Here is a 27,929-nt window from a genome sequence, read left to right on the forward strand (position 1 = left end):
ATATTATCTTGATCGTGCAGTTGTTGTTTCACTGCAGATGGTCCATGCACCATGCATGAACAGTTTGCTGTTGCACCTGGAATTTTTTAACTTTCACGGCTTGTGCGTATGCGTCCAAAATTGCGTCGAGTGACGGTATTTCCGACTGTCCGTGAAAGTTGCTAAAGTTTCTCATGCGCCTCTATCTCTCTCCACCCCCCTCAACCCACCCACCCCACCCCCTCAAACACACAAACACACACACACACACACACACACACACACACACATTCCAGCAGGCGGAGTCTGTGACGTGCCGGCCCGTTTGTGAATGAGCAGCAGAGAGTAGCGCTCACCTCTCAGAGTCCCAGCCAAGCCCAGCAGCGGAGAGAGAAAGAGAGAGAGAGAGGGGAAGGGAAAGTTTGCCAAATGGATTTCTTAGCCGGAATCAGACCTTTATTATTTTCATATGTACTAATTAACGGCATACTAATTACCTTACAGACTAAAGAAGGTGAGTGTCTCTTTAAAATAATTTCCCTAAAGTTGCTTATGAGGCTCAATCCCGTTAAAGTTTTCTGAAGTGAGGCGCGCGTGCCATGCGGGGAACCTCCTTTAAGAAACTTTTAAACCAGGAAACACACTTTCTAAAATTGTTATGACAGTCGTTTTAGTCTCTAAAGTCGTGTTGTATGACATCCCTTTAATTCTAGAAAAATGTTTCTTGTTGCAGTGTCATATTTTAATCATTAATAACGAGTTGAGAGAGTGGGCAGCATGTGCGCAGCTCCAAACTTTGTAACACCAGCAGGTGAATTCTGGAGAGAGAGTGCAATTCGTGTCCTTTTTAAAAATATTTCATTTTATTATTCATTAGCCTTTTAAATTGTGTATGTAGTGCTCACTTTAAAACATTTAGTTTGACATTAAGTATTGCCAAGTAAAAAGCCAAAGTTTTGATCAACCTTTATTTTGAAGGTGCTAGTTTTGTCAAATTAGATTGGTAATTACATTTTGTAAGCTTAATAATTATTATTATGCAGGGAACTTAAAATCACTGTCATTTGTCATTTTTTAAATATTTTTTAAGAAACATGTTTCCATAATTTCTGGGACAAAATGAGTCTTTACTGATGAGTAAAATGTTATTCTCATGTCCTGACGTTGTTCTCCTGTTTCCACAGAGGTGCTCTTGGATATGAAGGCAACAGGAGGTGAACTGGGCTGGCTTACATGGCCCGTGGACCAGGGAGAAAAGTCTGGGGTGAGTAATGCTCCCGACTTCTCCTCCAGCTCCCACGTTCCCATTTGGAATTTGCCTTTAGGGTTAATTTGCATGGAGAAAATGCACAGCTAAGGGCCCCGGCTGAACTGGGAGCCTCCAGAGCAAAAATATTTGACCATTTGACTTGTGCGGTTACCCTCGTGTGTATACATGTCAGGTGGCTATAAAATCTGGCAGTTAGAGCCTAATGGTTGTGGAGTATGGATATGAGAAGGAGTTGCTATCAGGAGCTGCCTGCAGTGCATGTCTGGGCTGCACCAAAGCTTTAGGCAGACAGAATAGCTGCTAGCTCTGAACTGGGAATACTTGTGGCTTCTTGTGGTTTCAAGACTTCAGCTCCAGAATTGTATGTTAGAGAGCAATTAACTTTTAAAGTTTGCAGCATGTGGTACCTCTTTTTTTAGAGGGGGAGGGGGTTTTAGATGGAGCCAATCAGTCAGAGCTACCTTTTCCCCTTAAACCAGGGTCTGTGTTTAGAGATGCGTCTAGATAATCGGGACATTATTGCACCCAAATGCTGCGGTTATCTCTTCGCCAGTATACAGGAGGCATGTGTGCCTTCTTCCATATTGCGGTTTCAACGTAATTGACCAGTCAGGCTCATGCAAATTCACTGTAAATAGCCTCATATTATGTGCTGATGACTCAAAGGCATGTGCAGACGTGCTTGTTCCCAGTGGCTCACCCAACTTCTTAAGAGAAGTTTCGCTGCTTCTTAATAATCACTTTGACATTCAAGTTTCACTTTTTGCACTAATAAGTATCAGGTGTGGTCTTTTCTTATGGTTTGTTACTCATGTAACTACCATAGCTTATGATAATTATTATTTCAAGTTTTAAAAGGCCCTCATATAAAAAAAAATGTCCACCAGCTGTTTAATAGAGGTGTTAGCTCTGCTGCTGAACATCAAGTTTATACGTGGAGCCACACACTCAGCCAACAAAGCACATTCCTTTAATTAATAGCACAGTGGCTACATGCAGAGAGCAAACCACAGGCTCAGCCCCTGTTGGGCCGGTTGCTCCTCAAGAGCCAAGGTTACGTTAAAATATGCTGTCACTTTAAAAAATAGTTGTGGCAAACGCTGTTTGGGGTGGATGCCAACAGTAGCGACAGCATGTGAAGGGCTGAATTGAAAAATAATTTGGTATTTTTGCAATGCCAGAAATGTTTTCTCACACACAGTCCTTGAGGTTTTCTGTATTGTTTTGCAGTTGAGGCTCATAAAGTGGAGTCGTCCATGTTGCAGAAATGTGTTATGGCTGTGAAGCATAGTAAAAAATATTCAGGGGGAGTAATTAGCCTTACACCCAGACTGTTTTTTCTCCCAGGTTCAGATTACAGTGGTTGAATGTGACATGTTATGGTGCCCCTTTATTTTTACCTTCCGTGGTTCAGCCCAGTATGCTTATAGGGGTTCCCCATGGGTCAGTGTTCGTACCTCTAACTATGTTGGCTGGTGTGGTTTTCTTTCAGTGGGAAGTCACCCAGAGGACCCTGAATGGCTCTCAGTTCTATACCTACTCCGTCTGCAATGTTGGGGAACGTGAGCAGGACAACTGGCTCCGCACCACCTTCATCCAGCGGCGTCCGTCAGCTTCACGGGTTTTTGTTGAATTACAGTTCATCGTACGTGATTGCAACTCTTTCGATGCCACCTCGCTGACCTGCAAGGAAACATTCAACCTCTTCACGTCTGAGGCGGACGCAGATGTGGGCACGACCTTCCGCAAGGGCCAGTTTAAGAAAGTGGCCACCATAGCGCCTGACGAGATAACTGGCAAGAACGACCTGCGCATCAACACAGAGACACGAGTGGTGGAAAACTTGTCTCGAAAAGGCTTCTACTTGGCTTTTCAAGACATCGGGGCCTGCGTCGCCCTTCTCTCCACCCGGGTCTACTATAAAACTTGCCCAGCCACAGTGAAGAGCCTCGCGTCCTTCCCTGAAACGGTGGCCGGAGGTGAGAACCAGGCACTGAGGGAAGTGAGCGGAGCGTGCGTGGATAACGCCATCAGCGAGGAGCTGCCTCGCATCTACTGCACTGTGGATGGGGAGTGGGTGGTTCCAGTTGGACAGTGCCAGTGCAAACCAGGCTATGAAGAAGTCAAAGATACGTGTCAAGGTAAGGGCGTGCTGTTGAATCTCTGGTATTTGGAGAGGTCATTCTGCCCCCAAGGCTCTTATCCTTGTCCGGGTGTAAACCCAGTATGCACTTCCCGTGACAGTGTGTTTTTAAAGCGGCCATTTGACATCCGTCACCATTTACCTCTAATTTAATTGCCATAGGTTGTAAAACAAGCCCGTATGGCAGACTGCAGATACTCATCATAGGTGTTATTATCGTTGTTGAGTGGAATTCTCCCCTTGGCTAACATTGACTGCTCTGCAATGGAAGGAATGCTTAGACCCTACCAGTACATGTCCCGGCATCATCCCTGACCTTGAGCCGATACCTATAGGAAGTGTGCTTTGAGTTTCAGCTTTGGAAGTGTTTGTACAAGCCTCGATCATTTTGCTCATGCTATAAAATGATACACCCTTTATGTCATCAAAACTCAGCAGTGAGAAAATCTTCCGGTGTGAAAGTGTGAGGAGCTCATTATCAGGTTGCACCCACAGGTTTTAGGACCAAAATTAACACATTTAGTTCTGAAAGGAATTTCTGGTAACACTTTCTATGAAGCCCATGTCTATAATGCATTATAATGCGTTATAATTTTCTTATATCATGGTATATTTATAGTTTTCAGCACTTAAATTGTTATAATGTCTTATAATAATAATCATAGAATTTTATAATGACTTATATCATAATACTTTATAATTGCCTGTCACTCACTGACAATGTTTTTTCAAGCCCATATCTACAATGCATTATGAACATACTTATAATACATTATAATTTGCCTATATAACTGTATAATTATAGCTATAAGCACTCATAAATACTTGTCTTATACCAATAATAATAGCTCAAATAAAGCATTTTGTAATGTCTTATTGATCAATTATAAACATACTTGACATGATAATTAAGGATTAATTTAACCCCATACCATACCCCTATAATCACATTGTAATGCATTTCAACAGTGATTATCTTTGATTATGAAGATATTATATGGATTACATCAATGAGAATAATAATATACAGTGATCCATACTCTAAGCAGAATTTAATCCATTGTAAGTATGTTCAAAATATGTGAAAAAAATGGTTTGATGAATGTTGAAGTCACGCTCAAACACTTCACCTTTCACCACATTTCTCACAGCTTACAGCCTGTTGCATCAGGTGATTTCCTGCTCTCTCATTATCATCTGTTGTCTTATCTGGAGGTAGGCGTTCTCTGTACTGCAGCCATAACTGCGTCCTTTGACTTGCTAGTAGCCGTGGCGTTGTTGTGTTTTAAGTCCTGCTGTAAGAAGACGGCTTTTTATTGTTGTGGGTAGGGCTGTCAGAGTGACAGCGAGTGATCAAAGAAGCCGGAAGGCTACTGTACTGTGATGGATTAGCATCTTCAAGGCTGGTGGTGGTGGTGGGGGGGGCGGGAGGAGGAAGTTTCTGAGCCTCACTGACTTTGTTCATCACAGAAAACTGAGGCCCTCCTCTTAGCATCCATCTGAGCCTCTTCCCCCTCTGTGTGCATACTGAGCCTCAGCTTTGGGCTGTATTGTGTGACTTCGGCTGTGTATGTGAACATACAACACAGGCTGGCATGCAGGGGCCTGTTGAGATCTGCTCCATGACAGAACACCTGAAGACTCCCATCAGCCCAGAGTCTTTTCTCTGGAGCTTTCGTTTATACACACACATGCCTGACCTGAAACACACATAGCTTTGAGACCGACAGGGTATCAGTATCTATCCGGGTCTATCTGTATCAGCATATACAACTCTGATTCCAAGAAAAGCTGTGAAATGTAAATAAAAACAGAATGCGTTTTACACAAGATCCGAAATTATTTTTTGGAGTCAGGGTTGCATGTTGTCTGATATGCGCTGTTATAAAAAGTTTTTTTTAAACAATATATAATGCAGAAATCCATGTTATTTGTATTTTTTCTCTATTTAAATGATCAGCAGTTGACTGAGACTGACCGTAAAATACTGATTTTTATCAATTTATTTGAAAATGTATTATATATTTTGTCAGTTACTTTTTTGTAATAACATTAAATATTATTTATTAAAGTTATTTAATTTAAGACATAAAGAAAGCAGAAAACAGCCTTTGAAGTTAAACCTCAATTTCAAATTTGGGACACTGTATGTGTAAATAAAAACAGAATGCATCAACTTGAAATGACAAAAAATGGATTAAAAATATATTAATATTAATTATTATTATTATTATTATTATTATTATTATTATTAATAATAATAATAATAATAATAATAATAATAATAATAATATTTAGAATCTTTTTTTCTGTTTTCAACTGAATGTAGGCTGCTAAGGATTTAATAATAATAATATTAAATATTATTTATTAAAGTAATTTTATTTAAGACATAAAGAAAGCAGAAGGCAGCCTCGTTTTCAAATAAGTTGGGACGATGTGTACACATCCAGAATGCATCAAAAACAAAATGTTTGCAGTTTGAGTGTTAAATATTTAATCTGTTTTCAATTGAATGTAGGCTGCCAATGATTTGCATACATTGCATTTTGTTTTTATTATGTTTTTTCACCATGTCTCAACTTCCCTGGAACCAGGGTTGTACCTTTGCATAGTCAAATTGTAGGAAAATCTTTGCTTAAGGTTCATTTTCATTCCAGCTCTAAAAGTCACATTTCAGTTATTGGTGAATTTTTCCTCTCTGAAATCAGTATTGGTAGCTATCTCATAAAACCCACATCGGTCGGGCTTTAGTATGAATTCCCCTAATAACACTGTGGAACACACACCTTCGTACTGCAGCTGTAAATCCACATGCAGCCTGTTTATAATAGATTTGCTTTCCCACTTAGTTCACCCTCCCATTGGCAACCAAGCGATAAAAGCGATGAAGTTTTCTGTCAGTACATCATTTTTAGCTGTGGGAAAGTGCCAGGTAAGATGATTAGGGGGGTAGAGACGGAGGAGGAGAGGCAGGAAGGAGTGAAAGAAAAGTCATACAAAAGCGACAGAGAGGTTGTGTTTAGCGGAGGGGTGTGATTTTAAAACAGAGAGAGGTGAGGAATGGAATGCAAAGGTAGGAGAACAATGAAGCGCTGTGTTTCCCTCTGTGAGGTCGGAGGAGCCCACCTCCATCTCCACCTCCTCTCCCCACTTTGGTTGGTACATTCCTGATCAGTTTGCTGAGGAGGAACCTCCCAACATTACTCCAGACCTGTGGAATTCCCAGAGGGGGAAGAGCAGCTCCGGGTCAAGCCCTCACATAAAAATGACTAAACAAAGAAAACCCCCAGAAAACTACCGAGATGAAGTCAAATGAGAGGGTCAGAGACGCACGAGGGCAGTTGTGGATGAAGGTGGAAATTAATCACATGCAGGGCCGGGGCCGAGATGAATGGTTGGAAGAGCTTTAAGTGGAATCTCATACAGACACACAGTTAATCATTCTCCCTGCTTCTTTCCTGTACTGCGTGCTGTTCGGGGAGAAACCACAAAACTTCAATTGTGGTGTTTTTTCTTACTTGGGTTGAAAGTTTCCATGTTCAATGATGTGTTCACTCAGTTTTATGACTCCTCGGCCCCGCGGGACCTGTTAAAGTAGCAATCTGTGACTTTATCTGGTTTCTGTCTCCGTCTCCTCATCAGGGCTTACCGTTTTGGTGTTTTTGTCCTAAAAGATCTGAGACATCGTCCGTCAAACTGTGTTTCTAGGATCTTTTTTTTTCCTTCTGAAACCCCGGCTGAGGTTTCTGTAGGTGGTGTGTGGCGCTCTACTCTCCGTGGCCGTCATGTTAAATACAGAGTCCATCTTTTTGGACAAACAAACTCTAAAGATAAAACACACATCACTTCCTGTGCCGCAGAAACCGACCACCGTGTTTAGAGCAGCGAATGTAAAAGCTTTTATGAACAGGTTGTAAATCATATCAAGTCAGCAGCAAAGAGGCACAAAACGGGCTTTTGATTTTAATCACTTCTATAAAAGGAATTATTTTGGCTCTCAAAATGCTATGTGTCCTATTTAAAATAAATCAGAAGTATAGTAAGCACAGTGAAAGCTGCCGTTTAGATTTATGTTTATTGCCTCAATCCACACGAGACTGATGAAGACGGTCTCTGTTTTTTCTCTCATATTAATTACTTTCTTTAGTATGTTTGCTTTTCTTTTTCCCTCTACCCTCTCTAACTGCTATAGCAGGTTATGCAGCAATAAAACTTTTTTATTGGAATAAAATGCAAAGAATTGTTGAAAGAAGAATAAAAACAAAACTTCATAGTTCATACAAAGTCTTCATAGTCTGGAAAATGCTTCATTTTTACTGTTATGTCTTCAAGTATTATGGTTAAAATCAAATATACTCCTTGGAAAAATATTTGTTTTTCAACATAACCTGGTGTTTTGTCTACACAGTCGCTCATGCTAACTAAAAAACATTCAAAGTCCTCTGTAATGATGCTTAAATAAAATTAAAAAAAAATAATTAACCATCATTACAAAGTGATTTAATTTTTCTCGTAAAATGCTGTATGAACCCTGTAAGTAACATGTGAAAATATTATTTACAACTAAAAATCCTGTATCCAAAATTTCACTCATTATTCTCAATAATTATACTTTCACTATCAAATGTAAAACTACTCATTATGCATAGTGGCTCCTATCAAAGCCTTAAAATGTTATACATATTATACTACTTAACCTATAAGCAGCATTTTAATGTTGTAGCTGGTTGATGAGATACTTTTGTATACTTAATTTAATATATAATTCAATCTATACAAATTCATCATATTTATAAATCTATGTATTTGATTTTTTGTATGTATTGGAAAAACCTTAATCTGAATAGTAACAGTAAAAGTACAATACATCAAAACTATACTTAAGCACCAAACGTAATAATTGCAATGTAAATCTAATATTTTACTGCTTTAATATCTGTAACACATCTTTGGTTTCATTTGTGTTTATACAACATTAAAAATCTGGAACCTCTTCCATCAATCAAATCTTAGTTATGTAAGAGTGTCATTTTTTAAAGACTGAAATTTGTTAACAGAAAATATATATTTAGGAAATAAAAAATAACATGGTAAAAGCAGCTTTGGGAGGATAATCTGTGGGTTGTGGATCATTTATTGGATTTGGCACCTGCTTTAAATCAGGATGTCGTGCGTTCCGTCTCCTTAGTGAGAAAATAAACATTCTTTTTTTAATTCTGTGAGGGGAGGAAAAAAAAGTAATTTTTTTGCAATTAAGTGGTTGACTTTTTAACTCGACAGCAGCGCTGTGGGTTTCCACTCCAGTGACTCACTGTTGACACTGACACAGCTTTCCTCCGTTGCCTATCACACCCTTCCTTACCCATAATCCTCCCTGGCACAATAGAGCAGCATACTGTGTGTCACCCCACAAAGGATCAGGGGCTGCCCTGGCTGGTCCTCCAGGTCCACACCTCATCAGCCGCTCTAAAGCCTCGACAAATAAGGCCCTTAATCCCACATCGTGCTTCCCACAAGGCCGTAAATAAAAGGGAGACACAATGTGATATATTTGGACTGCTCAGGGGCACTTTTGGTTGAAAAACGGCGTCTCTGTGGAGCAACTGTCCACTAAGTTCCAGTAAAGTTATTACTCCTCTCGCCAGAAAAGTTCCAGGAAGCTATTTTCTCTCTATCCGTGTCTCTAAACTCATCCTCAGCTGATGTAACAAACAGTTGGTGACTAAGTTGTAGTTGTGTGACTGCACGCTGTGGTGAGTGATTTGTATGGGTAGTAATTGACTTGGGTGTGTTTGCGCTTTTTAAGTGAAGTAACGACTGGTTCTGCTTGACTCTTTTGCCTTTGTGCAATCTCTTTTTGCCGTCTTCTACCTCTCTCCCCACATCCTGCCTGTCCCCGAAGAGCCTTCTATTTTAGCCTCAATTTTCCGCCTCTCGTCTCGTATTTATTTGACAGTTTTCTTATCTCAACACACAATTTTACAGTTCTTAATGTAATTTGCTACACAGACATACCCACTGTTGCACAAGCATTCCCAAGTATAACAAACTGACAAACAAAAAGTTTCCCCCTTCGTTTGTTGTGTTCTTGTTGTCCATGAAATCACACAGCGATGTTGTTTTTGGCTTTTGTGCAGGTCATGAATATGACACCGATAGTTTTTAAACATCCCGTTTCACACGGCCCTGATGGGACTATTTAGACTTAGCACAGTTTCTCTTCTCTCTCACTGGTAAATACGTTTCTCCACGACTGACTCGTAAAGATAAATAGAGGCTAAATTTGAACAATGCTGCCAATCGGGGAGGTTTTAGTGGAAAGAACAACTGGCCCTGTTCACTTGGTGGTGAAGGCATAAACATTTAAAATGTAAACTTTAGCTGTCAGCTTTTGTTTTTGTTGGTGAACTTTATGATGGAGTTTAGGATTTTGGAACACTGGCTGTTCTCTTGGAAATACATCCGACAGAAAGTTGGTGCTTCATAGCCAATAGTCTTTAAATCTGCTCGTACCTGGAGCCAACTGGTTCATCATAATCACTCTAAACCTTTTATGACCAAAGTCTTGTGCAATTTTAGCTTATCTGATGGAGAGCATACAAAGAGACACATGCACCACACCCCAGGATTTGATTTAGCAAGCTTATGATGGATTTCACATAATGAAATCATCTACAGGATGATGCTTACATTGAAATGTTCTGCTCTCTTGGCTCTTTATCCCTGCTGCCAGTCTCAGAAATTAAAATTAAGTAGTAAATCACCGACTTATCGGACAACTCCGCTCATTTAAATGCACGGGGCTGGATGTAACCTCTCTTTTTCTTCTCTTCCCCCGGTTCTCGAAAAGCCACCGTGATTACTTTGAATGTGTAGATTCCTCAGATCTCGTGCCAAGGTAACGTCTGCCTGGCGGGCTGAACTTGAGGGAGTTGGTTAGATAATGGGGGGACTCTGAAGGCACTTTCAAGTGGTGTCATGCACCATCTTGTTGAGCCACGTATGGAGTGAACAGAATACTGGCAATTACTGCAAACAAGATGACAGGAAATGTAGCAAAGACGAGATCTGGTGGCCCCTATGACTCTTTAATGTGGATTAGAGTAAATCATACTGTTGTGGTTTAAGTGGGATTAGTGTGTTGGTGGAGCTTTTGAGGTGTCAGTCTGCATGGAATACACCCAGTATCAACTATTTGATCAGATATGTTACCTTCAGGTGCACTTCACACTGATTGTATCAGCCATGTGCTAACCCTTGTTAGCATATGGCAAAAAATGGCAGATAAAACATGATGGCTGAAACTGGAGTAGTACATAAGTAGTTTAAAGATGCATTACTTGATTTATTTATTCATTTTGGCGAGTTACCAACACAATATCTCAGAAATGATCACCTTTTAAAGTTGATAAAGCCAGTTCGCTAGTATACAGTAACGTTTGCAACATGTACATATCCAGGGGCCACAAGCAACATATCCTTTCATTTTTAGCTTTGTTTGTGGTCACCTAATCCAATATTTACTCTTCTTTCACCTCTGGGCATTTGGTTGTACAAAAAGACACTCTAAGGAGGCTGGTGTTTATTGTTGCACTTTGCTGAACAAGCTAGCTAGTTCTAGTACGAGCTTATAACTTAGCTCCAAATATGATCTTCTCTGGCTCCAAAACTCACCTGGAAACGCCTTAGAACTGAGATGGTGAGGGCCAAAATGCCAACTCAAGGCTTATAAGTAATTCACAAAACAATTGGTGACATCACAGTGGCTACATCCACTTCTTATAAACAATCTATGGCTCGGACAAAAATATCAGGGTCCCTCAAGCTTGCTAGATGTTTGAATTTGTTCAGCTAGCTAGAGTGTGCACACTGGGAAACCAAAACAATGCATAAAACTAGGCTAAAAGGTTTTGTAGATTGAAGAACTGCCCATATTTTGGGGGTTACCTTTTCCAGTGACATCTTTCACATTATGTATTACCAATATGAAATACATTGTTTGGTGCAGCTATAATGTTGTTAGTTTCTTCAAATATCACCATCAACCAATTGTTTAAATTCTAGTTAGTTAGTAATCGCTGACGTAAAAATTTGTGCTGGCTGCAGTGGGGAAGTTGGGACATATTTCCTCTTGGTGACATTCCTGAGCCTGGAGACTGTGTCTCTGTATTTATGTGTGTGTTGTGATGGGGGAGTCCAGAGCAATGTGAAGCACATTGTATTGTACTGCTGGTGTGTGAGGTCAGCACTTTCCTTCCCCCATGTCAGTCAGTCATTCCCCCCCAGCACAACACACCAACCAGCCACCCACCCTTCACCGCTAACAGGACGAGCTCGCAGCGGAAACCGGAGGTCACCTAATCCCTCGGTGACTCCCCGACCCGTTGGCTCAGGGCTTTCCATTGTCGCTCCTCGCTGAGCGGCCTCGCTCAGCCACTTTCCATTTTGTTGTCCTGCCTGATAAGTCATTTTGTTTATTGGTGCATTTGGTCCCATTTTGGCCTCTTCCCCTAACCAGGAAGCAGACGGCTGTCGGCATCCAGTGTGTGACCTGTTGGCTCGGCGCGGTGTAGTAAAATAGTGTTGTGTTTGCCACCTGGCTGTCTGGATTTTCCCAGCGACGTGGAGAAATGCAGCCAAATGACCATGACTCTGTAATCCAGCAGTCTGTGACTTTCATGTCGGACAAGATTGGTTTCTTCAAAGTATCTACGTTACTTTAGAGTATGTTTTGTGCCTCTTTGACTCCACTTTTCACTCTGTATCCCTCCTCCTGTCGGCGAGGCTGAGTGGACAGAGGGAGTGAGAGGAGAAAGGGGATCAGGGAATTTATTGTGTTTGTTAACAACCCCAGATGAAAGCCTGAGTGCAATTGTAAAACAGATGTAATGCCCTTACAGCTGCTCCATTGGTCAGCTAATCCTTTTGACTAATGTCCCTCTAAACCCCCCTCCTCCCACGCGCACACACTTCCATCAGCCCCTACACCTTTACTGCCCCTGCCCCCCCTCCCCTCCTCTACCTCAGTGACCCCTGGTTCATGTTACCGGCTCACCTTCCCCCATCAGAGACCCCCATTGTTCCACCACAACCCGACTCCCCCCAAAATGCTAATGACATGTTGTCACCCTGCATACAAACAAAATGACATGACATATTGCAATTACGGGTCTTACCAACTCTGGAATGAAAATAGTGGGGGTGGGGGTTGGGAGGAGAAGTGGAGTAGAAGAAACAAAGCAAGAGTTCACTTGCTTCCAGATACATTTGGGGAGTTGCCCTGATAAAGATCTAGACATTGTATTTATTTCTTATGGATTTATTTTTCCAAGATGTTTTTTGTTCACTGGCTGTACTTCTGAATTTAACCTCCCTCCTCATGAGGCAAGCCACCGGCTGCTGCTGCAACTCTTTCTCCCTCCTCCTCCTCCTTCTTACTGCGAACATGTGTTTGTTTTACTTGGCCACTGACTCCCTGTAAGCCATGCGCAGTTTAACTCACAACTACCCCGAGGCAGACATGACCTTTCTGCCTTTTTAAAAGCCCAGCGCTGGACTCGATTGTGGAGGGCCCCCCTACCACTTACTCCTCCAGTCCTGAGGGCGATTTCGGCTGTCAAGCCACCATGTTACCCATTCATCCATCTATCCGACTGTGCATTCATCACTGTCGCCATCTCATCCATCTTAACTTCTGCAGACAAACCGGTAGACGGGGGCCCTTGGGGGCTCCTACTCCAGAGCCACTTGGGCTCCCAGAACGTAACAGGCCCCTGCACTCACTCTCAATAAACAAACACAGAGCCACTCAAGGCTCACGGGGCCTCTCAAATGACAAACAGTTCCTCGCTCTGTAGCAATAGGGAGCGAAAAATGGCCAGTCTAAGTTTGTCAGATGTTTAAAGTCAGAAGAGGCTGAGAGACATTTGTTTGTGAGAGGGAAAGCGTTCGTACCAGGAGGCCCCACCCCCCCTAGGGTTTAGTGCCCACGTTCATGTCAGGTCAATGCATTTTGGCTTGCTTTTCGGTTATTTTTCTGTCTCAGGACTGTGGTAGTCTCACCGCTGGTTCTTCATTTGGTCACGCTTCCCTGTGTTTCCATGCTTTGATTGGCTGCTTAAGGAAGGAAGGCTGCATCAGCCTCACACTTCCTGCTTCCTGTTGTGTCCAGCAACAATTCAAAGCCCCCCTCTGCCTCAACCTTCTCTGTAGAACCAAGAAGTTTCCTCTCACCGGACTTTGCTCTTTTGTCGAGGAATCCTCGTGTCAAATACCTCAGCGAATCGTCATCTTGTTTCGTTTACTGTCATTGTGACTCAAACACAAACTCATTCACCTTCATAATGGGGAGCTGTGCTGCAACTGAAGTGCAGTGAAGCTGCTCTCTCTGCTACAGGCCTCCTGTTGGGTGGTGTGCACTGGAATGTATCTTGATTATAGAGGCGGCTCGCAGTGTAAGGCCATCATCTCCGCAGACCTGACCACGATGCATTGCAGCCTGCACTGTAGCGCCAAAAAGAGGCTAGTCCTCCTCTATTCAGTTGCCATGTGGCATTTCGGCTATTCCCATCTGCAATGCTTGTGTGTGTGTGTGTGTATGTTTTTTTCTTTCAGCACTTGAATGGCATGGCATTCTCCTTGCCTGCTGGTCAGTGGTGAATAGCAATGTTAATGGGTTAGCTGGGAGCCTTTTTAGTGAAGACTGGGAGGAGAGAAAGGAGGGGAGGAAGGAATTCGGGGATTACGAGGAGGAGAGGTAGGGGTATGAATCGGGGTTTGAGGCAGCAGCTGTTCCCCCTTCTCAATGGAAGAGTTCGCCCTGGCCTGTCTCTTTTCTTTCTCCCCCTCTTTTTTTAAGTCCTCAGCAGGATACAGTATTCCTCTCTTGCTTTCTTCAACCTTCTGTTCCTCTTCATAGCACCTCTCTCTCTGCCTCGCCCAACCTCTGCCTCGGTCGCGTTAATGAGTAGCAGTGAAACAGCTGGTCGACACCGAGAAGAGAAGCTGTCTTGAGGGGAGGATTGAGTAACATGCAAAGGCCTTTTGGACAAACATATAAATTCTTCTCATGCTGAGTATGTTTCTTTCCACCATTGTTATCATGCTCTTCAGTTAATACACACCTCTTCACAGCAGCTCTGCCGCAACTCGGTGAACCGCAATGACAGCAAAAGGCTGAATTGAGTCGGACAGAAACTCATGGTCAATCGAGTAAATCCCCCTTAATATGACTTAAATGGAGCGGGAGCCGTGTGCTTTTCCATCTTGTGTGTGGTCACTTGTGGCTTCCAAATGAACTTCATTCAAGCGAACCGCAGTGTAAGGCAGCCATAGACCTAGACAGTATCTCTGAGTGAATTTGATATTGTCTTCGTCCTTCGTTCTGCCTTTCAGTTCGTCTCTGTTGGAATCTGACATCGAAACTGTTAAGCCTCGGTCACTGGCATGAGCTTCAATCTCTCACACATGCCTCATTTCACGTCCTATTTCTACCTTGTCTGAGCTCTCGTTTGCCATATCCATCTTTTCTTTCCTTTTCTCTCTTCCATCTTTCTTCTTCTGTTGTCCTTTGGCCTACATCTTGACTCCCATTTGCATTGTCAACATCTCATGACATCTGTCACAAGCTATTTAAACACTCCAGGCAAATGACTTCGAAGGAAGGAAGGAAATGTGTGTGTATGTATATGTGTGTGTGTGTGTGTGTGTGTGTGTGTGTGTGGATAAATTGACTTGGCAGAAGGACATGAACAGGTGACAGGCAGCGGACATAATCCCTCTTCTGATGTCAGATTTGCCCATGTGTCCATGGGTGTGCTTTGCATACATGTATGTGTATTTTGTGCATACATATGGGTGTGGGTGCATGTGTGCAGTGCACACATGAAGTGTGTGTATGCGTATGCGTGTGTGTGTGTGTGTGTGTATGTGGATGAATGTGTGATGGTGTGAGGACATGAGCAGCAGCCATTGGAATGCTCTTTCCGAGTTAAAGGGGGGGCCTGTCTCATTTTCACTCTCCTTTATGGCGCGCTCTCTCCGAAATTTCACACCGTATTAAGTTCATATTTCACCACCGCCACGCACAGCTGGATCCTCTACCTGGATTTCTTTATTCTGAGTTGGACGTGTGAAATTAGGTGTCATCTTATCTTGGCGATATAGTTTCAAGAGTCTGCATGTGGGTCTCTGAAAGGGAAAAAATATAATGGAGTGCAAACAGACTGCTTCAGTTCTCTTTCTTGGCGCTTTGCTGATTTTTGTTGCCTTTATTTCACAGCGTTGATGACTGACTTACTGTCGTGGAATGTGGGACGACTGGTTATGTTTGTTGAGAGAGAGAGAGAGAGACAGTAAGAAAACAGCATCAGAAGGACGGGGGTGGTGGTTTAAACAGTAAAGAGAAGGAGTGGCGGCTAGGCCAAGAGTCTGTGATTCAGGGTTGGGCTCATGTGAGCAGCGTCCTATCTGGAATTGACAGTGTTTTAATGAGTAGAGTCAACATTGTGCAAAGCTTTGCCTTCGCTTTCCCTCCCATATCTCCCAAATCTGACCTTTAGCCTTGACATCAAAAACATGTCCACTCAGCCTTGTTGTGTTGCATGCAAGGTGAAAAGTTCACAGCATTACTGATCTTTCAGAGAGAGGCTTGAGTGATCTGGAAGAACTGGCTGCGTGCTGTCTTGTATGTGATGTTGCCTGAAGTCACTGTTGCCCTTGTTCACATTCTCATGCAAATGTGTTTTTGTGTTTGCAGCATGTCAGGCTGGCTTCTTCAAAGCCGAAGCATCCAATGACAAGTGTGAGCCATGTCCGGCCAACACCCAGAAGCTGGACTCTAGGGCTTTGGTTTGCCCCTGCATGGATGGCTTCTACCGGGCCCCAACTGACCCCCCTTCTGGACCCTGTTCAGGTAACTAGTCACCTTTTCTCTAATTAGAATCTTGCAATAAGAACATTTAGAAATTGCACTTTCTCTGCACATATCAGTATGTGGTTTGATTTAAGAATCTGTTATATATAAAAGCAATACCCCACTTCCATGCTTTTATTTAACACCTCATATCTTTTCCAACTCTCAGGCCTCCCCTCTGCCCCACGAGACCTCACCGCCACCACCACCCAGCTCTCTGCAGGGAAACTCCTCCTCTCCTGGAACCCGCCTGAAGACACCGGAGGTCGAACCGACATCACCTACAGCATTGAGTGCCAGCGCTGTGAAGGCATCGTGTGCCAGTCCTGCGGAGAGAAAATCCGCTACGAGCCGGCCAACACCGGCCTCACCGACACCAAGGTTTCAGTGAGCGAGTTGGATGCTCACCTCAACTACACCTTCTCCGTGGAGGCACATAGCGGTGTATCGGTGTTTGCTGTTGAGGCAGCGCCGCGGGCTCCTAGACCACCATCCACGAGCGCTCTGACTACATCTCTGCACTACACAGGTGAGGGCTGCTGATAGGAGGCAGTGCAATGATGCAATCTGTGCTGCAGTAATAACAGATGCTATCTGTGAGCCACAGACAGCTCTGTCCAATCGGGCTGCAAGAGGGAGATAAAATGAGTGCAGATAAAGACATTTGGAAAGAGTTTGTGTCTGGAGATGAGGAGTGAAGTAAAATTAAGTTATCAGCTCACCATAGATTGCAAATTGGGTAAGGGGCTAATTTATGTCTGGGTGCAAGACCACACCTCTGATCATTAGTCAAGCCCACTTATACCTGGCCATCCCAGCCTGTTTGTTCCAGTTTTCTCATCCCACCCTATCTTTCCCTCCCCTTCAATAACTTACATCCGACCCCATCCCTCCCTCTCTTCACTCCCCTTTTCAATCCTGCACATTCCTTTCCCATCTCTCTTTCTCCAGGTATTGTCTAATTGCTCAGGTGACTCCACTCCAGAGATGGATCCCCCACACTAACCTATTTCATACTTCTTTTTTAACTCAATGCAGTGCAGGAGCGTTATTCCGCAATTGCGGCCTGGGGAACTGTGCATATAGGTTGTGCAGAGGTTCTGAGCGCCGAGCCGTGCACCTCAGAGATTTTGTGACAACACATCCCAAAGATACTAAAGTATTCTGTACCCTCTGTCCTCAGACCCCCCCAAGATTACCACCATGCGAGTGGTTGACAGGACCTCCACCAGCTTGGCCCTTTCCTGGGATGTATCCCCCCGACGGATCCAACCGCGCCCCATCCGCTATGAACTCACCTACCGCAAGAAGGTGCATCACTTGTGTCTATCATCCTGTTATGTGTTGAAATTAAAGAGTAATATTCTACCTTTACTACAGCTAAAATGTTGCACATGTAGTGAAAATGTAATATCGTGGCATCCTACATGAATCTGTGACATCAACACTGCTTCTTTAACTGAATTCCTCCCTGACCTCCCTTCCTCAGGATGATAACCTGGATGTGACTACATATACCGTGCTCATACTGGAGAAGAACTCTGTGCAGATCAACGAACTGGCTCAGGGCACTGCCTACCTGTTCAGGGTGCAAGCTCTCACCAGCGACGGCAGCCCTGGAGGCTCCAGCATAGAGGAACAATTTGAGACCCTGCCTGAAGGTACAAAAGAGAGCCAACATTTTTGTAAAAGTTTTACAAGCTTTGTTTAAGTAAGGGGATCTCTCTGATCTGCATGTATGTTTTCTTTACTTCCAGGGCGCCTTACTCAAAACAACACAGCGGTCATCTTCGGCGCAGCAGTCGGAGGAGCGGCCATGTTGTTCATAGTGGTGGTGGTCCTGTTCCTACGCAGACGGTCAGTAACCGCAGCGCTCTGCTGCTCTCCCTGTCTTTCTGTTAATCAGTCCTCCTCCACCAGCTTCCTCTCTCATTCTTCTGCCTTTCCTTTGTGGGGCCTCCAAATGGCCTTTGCATTCATTCTCTTCTCACCTCTCTCTTTCTCTCTTCCTTTAGCCAACTTTCTCTTTCTCTTTATCTGGATCTGTGTCCCGGCACTCACTGGGGAAGAATTTGCGTTGAATACTCCTTGTCATCACTCAATGGTTATATTCCAGTGAGTGTTGGGGGCCTTTGAAAAGAAATTGGTCCGGGGTGGTACATTGTTGGTGATAAGAGGCGCTTTGGTTCTTTCTGTACCAGACTGCAGGCACTTTGTAAAGGTGACCTGGGCCTGTAGTGTAGCAGACTGTAGCCCGTCTGTCCACCTCCCTCCCGCCTGCTTGTCTGTCTTTCAGTCTTTAAATCGGCTTGGCAAACACAGTCTATCGTCAGCCTTTATCAAAGGGCCGCCTCTGTATGAATGGACGCATTTGCACCAATGTCGGTATCCTTTTGAAAGCCTTAGAACGTCTTGAAAAATCTTTACAAAGGTTGCTATGTGCTATTGATATTAAAGCAGGCAAAAGACAAATGTCCATTTGTTCTTTGAAAATGGGATATTAATTTGCAGATGGGTTTTATCTTTTTTTATTCAGGAAGAGAAACTCTCACTCCAGACAAGGACCAGAGGACACCTACTTCTCCAGCTCAGGTAGACAAAAAAAATATCTCTCATGTTTCATTTTATTCAGTTTATTTAATCATTTTTTAACACACAACAATGTTTTTTATCACAGAGCAATTGAAGCCTCTGAAGACCTACGTGGATCCACACACATACGAGGACCCCAACATAGCTGTCTTGAAGTTTGCCACTGAAATCCACCCCAGCCACATAACCAAACAGAAAGTCATTGGGGCTGGTGAGTGACAAGCCTGCTGAGACAATCTGCTGTGGGGCTTAGCTCGGAGATGTTGAAAGATTTTTCCAATCCTCAAATTCGCTGTTTATATTGTGCATTTTCCACAGCTTAGCGGCCTGACTGACAGTGGTTACTTTAGTGAGATTAACATCTATCTGGCTGAGTTCTCACACAACAAGTTGAGACATTTTGTTGTGAGGCAACTCTTGGCTGTGAGGTGTGTGTGTCTTGGCTCAAGCTGACATGAACAATTATACAAAGAAAGTGTTGCAGGAGCAGTATCTTGGAAGGATATCAGAGCACCTTCCCGGGCCCTGCCCAGATCTTTCATTCTTGATACGTTTATTCAAGTGCGACCACCTTTACCCTTTGAACCAACAGTCTTTTTTCAACGTGCACCCCCTCCTCAGTTCCCACGACCGCGCCCCCCTTCTTTCTCTTCATGTGACAGCTGATTCCCATGCTTCCACACCACAGGCCATCCACCAATTATACAACATAGGCTCTCTCTCAACACCCCACCAGAACACACCTCTGTGAGAGAGCCTCAGGCAAAACAGCCGCAGAGACTTCCTTATTTTCACTCTGTTGCACAGCAAACCCCTGCAGCTAGCAATCCGAGAAGACAAATCAAACCCACGTTCACCTGATATCCCTTTTTCTCAATCAAATGTTGATGTTGTTTCCCTGCAGGCGAGTTCGGTGAGGTGTACCGCGGCATTCTGAAGGTGCCGGCAAGGAAAGAGGTGGCAGTGGCTATCAAGACGCTGAAGCCTGGCTACACGGAGAAGCAGAGGCAGGACTTTTTGAGCGAGGCCTCCATCATGGGCCAGTTCTCCCACCAGAACATCATCCGTTTAGAGGGCGTGGTCACCAAATGTAAGGATTTCTGTGAGTTTTGTGAGGGCTTTTTCTTTTACTTTTCTTACTTTTTATTGTCTGTTTTGGTGCCAGTGCAGAGACATGATTCGTCCTTTTTTGTGTCTGTGCAGTCAAACATGCCATGATCGTGACTGAATACATGGAGAACGGAGCACTGGACAGGTACCTTAGGGTAAGTTCACCACTATTAATGGGAATATAATGGGGCTGAGAAGTCTCAAATGAATGGAAAATGAATGGATCTACATCTAGATCAGGGGTCTGCAACCTTTACTAACTAAACAGCCATTGTTGGCCTAAAAAAGAGAAAAAGATATATTGGAGCTGCAAATCTTATTTTGAGCCCTACAATGAAGATGAAACAGCCTACTAAGTCCAAACTACTTTACCAACAATACTAATATGTCAAAATGAGCATCTATTTGTATGATTTTGTCAGAATGCAGCCAGGACCCAAGTGCAAATGAGAGGCTGGACACCAAAGAAATATCTCATGAGATTTGGAATCGAAGGCAAACTCAAAACTAGACTTAATAATGACAAAATCTAGAGGTTAAGGTGCCAAGCCGTAGACTTTCTTAAGTTATGGTGCAAATTTTAGTTGAGTAAAATGTAAAAATAACATAAAATGTAATGCCGTATATAAGCAACACTTTTTTACAATTGATTGCTTTGGGCCTACACCAACAATCGATGAAAATTAAAATGTAAAGAAATAGAAAATACATTTAATTTGGTATAATTTTTATGTTGCAGCCACAGGGAGCCACTGCAGATGGCCTGAAGAGCCACATGTGGCTCCAGAGCCGCAGGTTGCCTGCCCCTGATCTAGATCTATTAATGGGCTATGATATCTGCTTTGTTATTTACTGTGCTATGTTTCTTTTTGTTTTGGTCACAATAATAAATTAATATGTGCTCATTTTCTCCCACCAGGACCATGATGGTGAGTTCCCATCCTTCCAGCTGGTGGGCATGCTGCACGGCATCGCTGCAGGCATGAAGTACCTCTCCGACATGAGCTACGTCCACCGAGACCTGGCTGCCCGCAACATTCTCGTCAACAACACCCTGGAGTGCAAAGTGTCAGACTTCGGCCTGTCCAGGGTGCTCGAGGACGATCCTGAGGGGACGTACACCACAAGTGTAAGTAGATACGTAAGATTGTAAGATGCAGTGTATGCAGGTGTCTAAGGGAAGCAACATTTCTTGAGATCTTTTTTTGTTCTTCTGTCTCTAACTGAAGCTTTTCTTCCTGAACAGGGAGGTAAGATCCCCATTCGCTGGACAGCTCCAGAGGCAATAGCATACCGGAAGTTCACCTCAGCTAGTGATGTGTGGAGTTTTGGCATCGTCATGTGGGAGGTCATGGCCTTTGGAGAGAGGCCTTACTGGGACATGAGTAACCATGAGGCAAGTTTTCTGCAAGTTTACAGATTAGACTTTTCTCTGAGGTTGTGCTGTAAGAGCCAAAGTTTTCACCCACCCACAAGTGAGAGAAGATCTAATTTATCCCCTGATAAACTTCCTGCAGGTGATGAAGGCTATCAACGAGGCTTTCAGGCTGCCAGCGCCGATGGACTGTCCCTCAACTGTTTATCAGCTGATGCTGCAGTGTTGGCTTCAGGATCGCTCCAAGAGGCCACGCTTTGGAGACATCGTCAACCTGCTGGACAAGCTGCTGCGGAGTCCGGACTCCCTGAAGACCATCGCAGACTTTGACCCACGGTAAGATTTATTTACAGACTAAGGGCTTGAAATGCATGTTTTTCTAGCGCTGACCCTTCAGATGCTGCCATCAACAACCACTTTTTGGAAACAACACTGTAACCAAAGCTTTCGCAATAATGCTTCTTATATAAATTCAATTTCTAGTCTCACTAGAAATTGGAATTTTTTCAGAAAAATAACTTTTCCTCTGTAATTTGTTTGTATTTCCTGAAGTTAAAACGGACAGCTGGCTAGTTAGCTAGCTAATTCCACCATGCTTTCATGCTACACAAAATAAGCCGGACAGAGGGGGCGGGTTGCCCGAAAACTTTGTAACATGCTGGCAAGCCGTTATCAATTTAATGCTTATTCTTTTATTCAGGGAATTTCCTCTAAACTGTGGCCAAACTAGCAAGATAGTTAGCTAACGAGGTCACCGCTCACAAAGAGGTTATATAGAGGGGCATTTCCTGCAGGCTGGAATCAAACCAGGTGCAATGTGGTAATCTTGTACCATCTCTTTCCCTGATGTAAAACTTAACTTAGACTCACCCTGCCTGCCTTGAGACCTGGACCTGGACCTGCTTCAAAGCATTTATAAACAGCAGCTCCCTATTTAGGTCAAATTACAAAAGGACTGGGTGTTTAGGGTAGTTTGGTAAAGAAAGGGAATAGCTTTAAGATGTTCTACTTAAAGCATTAAAGGACATACTGACACCTTGCCTCCCAGGCTAATGAAAGAAATGTGTGTACTCTCCTGGCATAGAAAGCTCTATTGTATGTGGCTGTGTGCATGAATGCATATTTTCCCTTTTGTGAGGGAGCATTTAAGCCAGAAACAGTGAGAAAGGACAAAAGGTTGCCGTTCTCGTATCTTAATCGGCTCTCGCCCTGACTGCTCCAACTGGTTTTTATCACCAACTGGTTTCCTGCACAGTAATTTCAGTCTTCATGCATCAACCATCCCCCTTTTGTTGTGGGAAAGTCTGTTAATTATTATCATTTGGACCTACTTTTCTCTTCTTTGCTTGCAGTGTGTCCATCCGCCTGCCCAGCACCAGCGGCTCAGACGGTTCACCCTTCAGGTCGGTGTCAGAGTGGCTGGAGTCCATCAAGATGAGTCAGTACAGTGAGAACTTCACCTGTGCTGGGGTTGTCACCATGGACCAAGTCCTGCAGATGAAGAATGAGTAAGTGGGCATGATTTCAGATTTTCTTAGGCCAAATAAGCCCCGTTTGCATTACACGCATTAGTCCAACAAGTCACCCCGCCCACTTACTTTGCCCTCTCAGATGGCGTGTCTCAACTTACAACAATTCCCTCGCAGCTTTTTGCTGTTTACGTGAACACCATGCGTCTATTTCAATGTTACGTAATCATTTAGCGAAGGTTTTGAATATAACAACACTGACGCGACCGGGCTAACTGTTCCTAAATAAAAACAAGAAGACGTGTGTTTATGTGCATGGTAATAAGCTCGATCAGTGTGAAAGCAATTTTGGACATTCCAAGAGACCCTTTCTCAGACCAGTACTAAAATCTCCCAGATAAATCGCACATAGGGGCGGATTCTGGATGTGTCCTCTCTCTTTAACCACACCCAATCAGGCGAATTACCCGGGTAATGCCTGAAATGGAAACGCGGCTATAATAAGTTTTGATCTGTTTATTTTATGACTTGTTATGTGTGTTTTTGGCAAAGAGGAACATTTTGGTTGTCAAATTATGGCGTAAATAACCAACATGTTGCATAAAGATGTTTTTTCCGACCAAGAAATCTGTTATGAACTTCCCACGGAGTAGTTTATATATTTGTTTTCCTAAAAATGTTTCATTTTAACAGCCAGCTGAATAGTTTGCACACAATATAATCTCCGACCTCAGTTACAACTTGAGAAATGTTTTAGATGGAAAAAGAAATGGGGGGGAAGGAGAAGGAGTGGGCTCATTTGTGGTAGGCTGGTGGTGGTGGCTTGCGGCCGCTGCAGTCCTTATTCTTCTTTCCTTTCTCCATTCTTTCTCTCAAACCCCCTCATACACACAAGCTGCGCTGGGCAGCACTTTTGCTCGAGCCCCGAAAACCACCAGTTTTGCCTGTTTAGGGCAAAGGCCTTTTGTGGCTTCTTTAACATTAAGGGGGGGAATGGCCCTTGGAGCTGGAGCAGCTAGAGGGGGATTAAGAAACTGAAATAGATGGATGAGATTTGAAGCCCCATAGTCGGTACATTTGTACTTCTAGAAAGATTGAAGAGGTGCGCTCAGAATGCACCCCCTGAACTTCTCACATGGTAGTTTTGCGCAATTGGATCTTCTCAGATGTGTAGGAGGGCAATTTAATGAAATGGACTCAACCTTAGTGAAAAAAAGTCTTAGTGAAGCACATAATATAAGGTTGTTTGGGGGCAATAATGAAGGCCAGAGCTTTTTCTAACCGCATGACCAGCATGACCCCCCCTCCCCTCCCCGTTCCTCTGCCATGCTATACGTATCTCAGTTGGTCTTGATTTGGGAAGATGGGCAGACTGTAAAGCAGACGACAAAAAACCCTTTTGAAGTATTTGTCATACAGAATGGTGTGATTTCATGGCCCCAAGTTTCCATCTCAGGGCATCTGGTAGCACTCTCGGAAAAACCAGCAGTTATTTACGACCCACTCTGTGCTTGCCAGACAAGTGATTCATGGTCATCAGGGAGAATCCTCGTTAAGTAATTAAGGCTGTAATTAAGGCTTTGAGTTTCGGCTGCTGTGTTTTAGAGCTTTGCAGGTTTGCATCATGTGCTTGCAAAAAGAGCGACCCCCCCCCCCCTTATCCTTTAATGTCGAAGATAAATTGAAACCTCGGCAGATTACAAACTTGGATCGCACCCCACCTTGCCGTACTGGTTCTAGACATGAATGGAGACCAGGCTGGCATTCCAGCACGCTGGATGAGTCAGAGATTACTACAAGACTTGAGAGGCAGGAAGGATGTGCGTGAAGAGTGTTGGAACAAGTCCAAAGTTTAAATCCATGTGCAGCTCTTCTTATATTCTGTCATGTCTCTTTCTTGTCACAGGGATATTAAGAACATTGGGGTGAGGCTGCCCGGACATTTGAAAAGAATCGCCTACAGCATCTTGGGATTAAAGGACCAGACGAGCACCCTGAGCGTCTTTGCTGTGTGATCCTATCAAACGAAGGGAATTCAATTCAGGCACTGAAGCAGGCAGCCATTTGAACTCTAAGCGGAGCTGGAGCGAAACTGCCTTGGATCGGCAGGACCAAGAGAACCAATCCCATTTGGGGCCGACTGAGACTGACTTAGTGTACATTTTTAATTTCTTCATCTTATCCGCACGGGAATCGAGCAAATATACAACAATAGATGTATCAAGTAGACTGTATATTTAGATATCTATTTTTATTATCCACGTCTTCTGTACAGTTACAATTCATTGCTCATGCTTTTTTTTTTTTCCTTCATTTTCGCATTCCTGCTTCAAAACAAAATCAACAATCAAGCCAATTCTGGAAAAAAGGCCTTTAAATTGCACCCTGAGCTTGTTGCATGTATATCAAACAAACAAGGGAAGCACAGTGAGTGTGATAGTGTGGGAGCAGTGGAGCCCAGCCCTGGCTCAGGTTGCGGTTGGCGCTGATGTCACGGCGTCTCCCTGTAATTGGCACTTTGGCCCGTGGACAGAGCGACGCGAGGGCTGGATTGAGCGCGAGCTGGCCCAAAGTTAAAGAGACGCCGTTTGCTTGGGTGTATAAACACAGATGGATCCTTTTTTCTGTGCAGAAATTAAGCTATGGTCATATACGTGATGTTATATGAAAAAGAGAGGATATATATGGTACTCTTTGTGTACAGATTACCAAAAACAATGGGAAAACAATTTATAATGTAGCACTTCGATTAAGAATCTCATTGTCTTGGTTTTATTTTTATTTTTATTTTTTTATTTTTTTAATTGCAAGAAAAGGGCAATTACACACAAAATCCTGAACAAAAAGATATGTGAGAAGTTGTGTGAATGAAAAAAGAAAGCAATCCATCTGTTTGTAGCGTGCCGGTAATGAAGAGGGAGGGTGAAGTTTGCCAAAAAATGCAAATGCCCTGAAAACAACAAAAAAAAAAGATTAATGATGAGTCTTGTTGTGGTTGAAATGATTTCATACTTAATAATAGTTTGGTTTGCAATTTCAATGTTTCATTTAGTTTGTAGAAGCTTTTCATTCAGACTTTTGTGTAACAGGATGAAACTATATGCTTTGATGATTAAGTGCCCGGCTCGTTGCAGACATTCAAAGATATTTTTAAAAGTGCCTGTTTGTGGAACATTAGCGAGAGTTTGCTTCTGTGTGTTTTAATGAAGCAGCTCTGCGGTGTAGTGGGAAGTGTATAGTGGACAGTTTCCCCCCCAGTGCTATTAATTAATGACTGCAAATTATTGTGTTACTGATGTACACCTTCCTTTACTTGAATTTTTACTGTATTTTCAAATGTATCCATGATTCTATTGTAGCTCATAGATCCATCTTTGGAAAAGGGATTTTTTTGTTTTTATTTGTTATTACTCTGGTTTACTGGTTTTGCAATTACATTTTGTACATTTTGTATGATTTCACTATTTTCCATATTACCAAACTGATTCTTTTTTCCATCACTTTCCAAAGCAATGTCTTCTACCTTTTGCTGCCTTTCCAAACATTTTGAGAGCCCCTTCATCAAAAGAAAGAAACAAAAAAAACTCCTTCCTTTTCGCCTGTTGTTTTATACTGTATTTAATAGCCTATTTATTTTTTACTTTTATTTATTTATGCTGATAAACACTGAGCTGGGATTATAATTGAAGGTTGTGCTCTCATTCTCAATAAAACAACAAAAAAAACCTCTAATGTCTTCTTTTTACTCCTGAATTATTCAATCCTGAAATTGCATTTGTGCGGTCTTTTGAATTTGGTTACAAAGCTTACCGTATGATTGACCCAAAACAGAGAAGAGGAATTGCTTTATTTGTTTTAAACGGTGCCAGGATGTTTATACTTCCACCTGGATATCCTGATAATGCTGCTGGAAGCTTTAAACCCGGAGTTGGAACCTATAATAAACATGTGAATGCTTCATTATCTGCAGGAGGTCCAACAGTGTTCCATGTAACTAAAATACATTAACTCAAGTTCTGTACCAAAGAACAAATTCCAGGTAGTGGAACCTAATATTTCTACATGTTGTGCTCCACGTATATACCCATACACTTTCCATGAAATGATTGTGAAAATGTGATTAATTCTTGACAGATGTATATCTTCTCAAAACTTTATTAATCAATCTCTGCCAAACTGATGACTTTATGGGCGACTGTAGTTACTGTTCTGTACTGAACCAACATGGTGATCTTACAGAATATGATGCATTTCTGTCAACTACACAATACAACAGTATATGAAAATAGTTCAAATTAGCAATAAAATGCAACATGTACACTATTTCAGCAGTAGTATAAATTCATAAACATCTCATATAATAATATAGGTTAACGCTGACGGGACATTTTAATGCAGTATAAATACAGGGTCGCTTATAAAGTTGAAATAAAATATTTTTTTTACCTCTTTTCATTAAGTGACAAGGGGGCTTATTCTTGACAGATAAAGTGTATATCTTCTCAAAACGTATTAATCAATCTCTTCCAAACATATCACAATGAAATTTGAAACCACAGTTAACAGAGGACTTTTTACCTATTTTTTTACTTTTGATACTTTTGGATTTTAACTTGTACTGGAGTATTTTCACAATGTGGTATTGACCGTTATTGCCACTGTGCACTTTTTGTTTTAATGCACTTTGAGATGTGTCTGGGTCAGATGAGACCGATATGTTTATTTTATTATCTGAAAATGTAAATACAGTATTGCTTTTATTGTTTTTTTAATGCATTTTTAGGCGTGCTTGTGTCAGATGTGACCAAATTTAAAAGGGGAACAATGAGTAAACATTGCTTGTTTTCATTACATTCATTGATGCTTATTGGCCGCTGCAAATGTCTGGCCCAGCTAAATTTCTTGGTATTAAAATCTGGCCCAATTTAATTTATAATTGATTAGCCCTGGACTATACTATTGCATGAAGAGTGTTTTTTACAACTAAAATAATTTTGGGTATCCTGTTTTGTTTTTGTTCTTTTAACATTCTAACAACTTTTATAGTTTTGGCAATTTTTGCGGTAAACATTTTG

At 42.6% G+C, this 27,929-nt stretch overlaps 1 protein-coding gene across 2 annotated transcripts; it reads left to right on the forward strand.

Annotated features, from left to right (window-relative positions):
* Positions 1–370: 370 nt before the first annotated feature.
* epha2b (eph receptor A2 b) lies at positions 371–26,586 on the forward strand. Of its 2 annotated transcripts, none has more exons than XM_059333380.1 (17): positions 371–493; positions 1,164–1,243; positions 2,742–3,390; positions 16,153–16,308; positions 16,478–16,837; positions 17,492–17,619; positions 17,798–17,969; positions 18,066–18,165; positions 18,845–18,900; positions 18,986–19,111; positions 19,805–20,002; positions 20,104–20,165; positions 20,930–21,139; positions 21,257–21,406; positions 21,528–21,721; positions 22,738–22,893; positions 24,761–26,586. In XM_059333380.1, exons 1-17 carry the CDS (start codon positions 409–411, stop codon positions 24,867–24,869), a joined length of 2,991 nt encoding a protein of 996 aa, XP_059189363.1. In that variant the 5' UTR covers positions 371–408; the 3' UTR covers positions 24,870–26,586. The 2 variants fall into 2 exon arrangements, with proteins under 2 accessions (XP_059189363.1, XP_059189364.1); XM_059333381.1 differs by having other exon boundaries at positions 19,805–19,990.
* Positions 26,587–27,929: the final 1,343 nt, after the last annotated feature.

The sequence above is a fragment of the Centropristis striata genome, chromosome 5, assembly GCF_030273125.1.
Source record: "Centropristis striata isolate RG_2023a ecotype Rhode Island chromosome 5, C.striata_1.0, whole genome shotgun sequence".
NCBI lineage: Eukaryota > Metazoa > Chordata > Actinopteri > Perciformes > Serranidae > Centropristis > Centropristis striata.